The sequence below is a fragment of the Carex rostrata genome, chromosome 2, assembly GCF_964058835.1.
Source record: "Carex rostrata chromosome 2, lpCarRost1.2, whole genome shotgun sequence".
NCBI lineage: Eukaryota > Viridiplantae > Streptophyta > Magnoliopsida > Poales > Cyperaceae > Carex > Carex rostrata.
In genome coordinates this window covers 10085390-10086918 of record NC_135919.1, presented here as the reverse complement: position 1 = coordinate 10086918, position 1529 = coordinate 10085390, and the positions used below count along the sequence as shown (strand labels likewise).

The window sequence follows — 1529 nt, the reverse complement described above, 5'->3', positions numbered from 1 at the left end:
CCACATTCCTTCATAAGTTAGTATCAGATAATTAATACAAACAAAATGAAAAGAAGAAGAACAAGATGTTGTTTGAAAGTTTATTTGATCATAATAACACAATAAGAAGTTTACTAACTTCAAAACTCAGATCCCCATGTTCAACTTATCTACTAACAATCCAAACAAAACCAAGAAGGCAAGAACCATGAACAGAACAGTAATGGAAAAGAGAAAAAAAGGAAAATAAATACTAGAAATTCCTTAAACCCTACTAAAACAGATGCTGATATCTGCGCAACCCATGCTGTCTGACCTAACCATGGAAAGTGACTCGGCATCAAACGACCATATCATCCTTTCAAATTTCGCACGCATGTAAAACATTTCCCCCTTTAGCCCCCTATCCTCATAATCTGGTATCACACCGGTTCCACATGTCACATGCTTAATCACTTCAAGAAACTCAAGATTCGTCACCTCACTGATCAATCGCAATGCATCACCTATGGATCGACCGTTGGCATGTTCTGTCCATTTCCACTCCTCCCAGATCGACATACTGGTATATTTCTTGACACATGTCAGAAAGAAGTGCAGCGGTTCATTGACTATGGTTTTCATGAAGAAGTCGGTGCTTGAGGCCAGTTCAAGCACAACGAGAGGTGGTGATGTAGACTCGATTTGGATCACCAAATGAAGATGTCCCTGTTCAGTTTTCTCCCCGAATAAGGTACCGATCACCGGTTCAGTATGGGAGTGTTGGTGCTTCTTGTCGTTACGAAAGAAGAATGAACCAATTTTCATTGCACACGCCGGCAGGAGGAAGGGGTGCTTCAGTTTGTTGTGCCGGGTAACGGAAGGAGACAGGCATGAAGGAAGCATATGACATGCCAAGAAGCGTTGCGGGTCGGGTTGGTTCTCTTCTTGGTTGAAGACGTGGCGCTTCTTACCTCCATACTGAATACATTCCATGGTTGGATTGGTTTGTAAAGGTAATTTGGAAGGTACTTAATTAATAGGTGATTTTGTTTTATACTGCGACTAAATGTTCCAGGCATTAAGAGGAGGTCTTTTAAGGAGAGAAACTTGTTTTGAGTTTGAAAATAGTTTCCATAATTTTTGAATTTGCATTTTATCGGAGTGGATTAATAATTAATATATATATGTATTTTTTGGCTTCTTGTGTTAGCTAAAGAAAAAAAAATGCAAATCAACATGAAAATGAACAAATTTATAATTTTAATAATGAAATCATATCAAAATTCTTTCAAACCACATTTAATTGATTATAATGACACATGAAATTAATATACCATTATACCAAACCTTTAAAAAAAAAAATACCATTATACCAACACCTGTGTGTATTTGAGAGGATACCCATTACAATCCATGTTTGTAGACACCCACTTGGTAAAATACCAAAGTAGGCCCGAATTGTCAGGAATTGGGCCCAAGGCAGGAAGGCTTTTGTTTTGACAATCTCGTCTTTACAAATTTTTCTTTATAAATTTTTTTGTTGACATTCTTACAATTTTATAATCTAT

At 37.0% G+C, this 1529-nt stretch overlaps 1 protein-coding gene across 1 annotated transcript; it reads right to left on the bottom strand.

The window, feature by feature from the left end:
- Nucleotides 1–243: 243 nt before the first annotated feature.
- On the bottom strand, nucleotides 244–954 carry LOC144547687 (protein MIZU-KUSSEI 1-like). The gene has a single exon (XM_078296375.1). The coding sequence runs from the start codon at nucleotides 952–954 to the stop codon at nucleotides 244–246; it is 711 nt and encodes a 236-aa protein (XP_078152501.1).
- Nucleotides 955–1529: the final 575 nt, after the last annotated feature.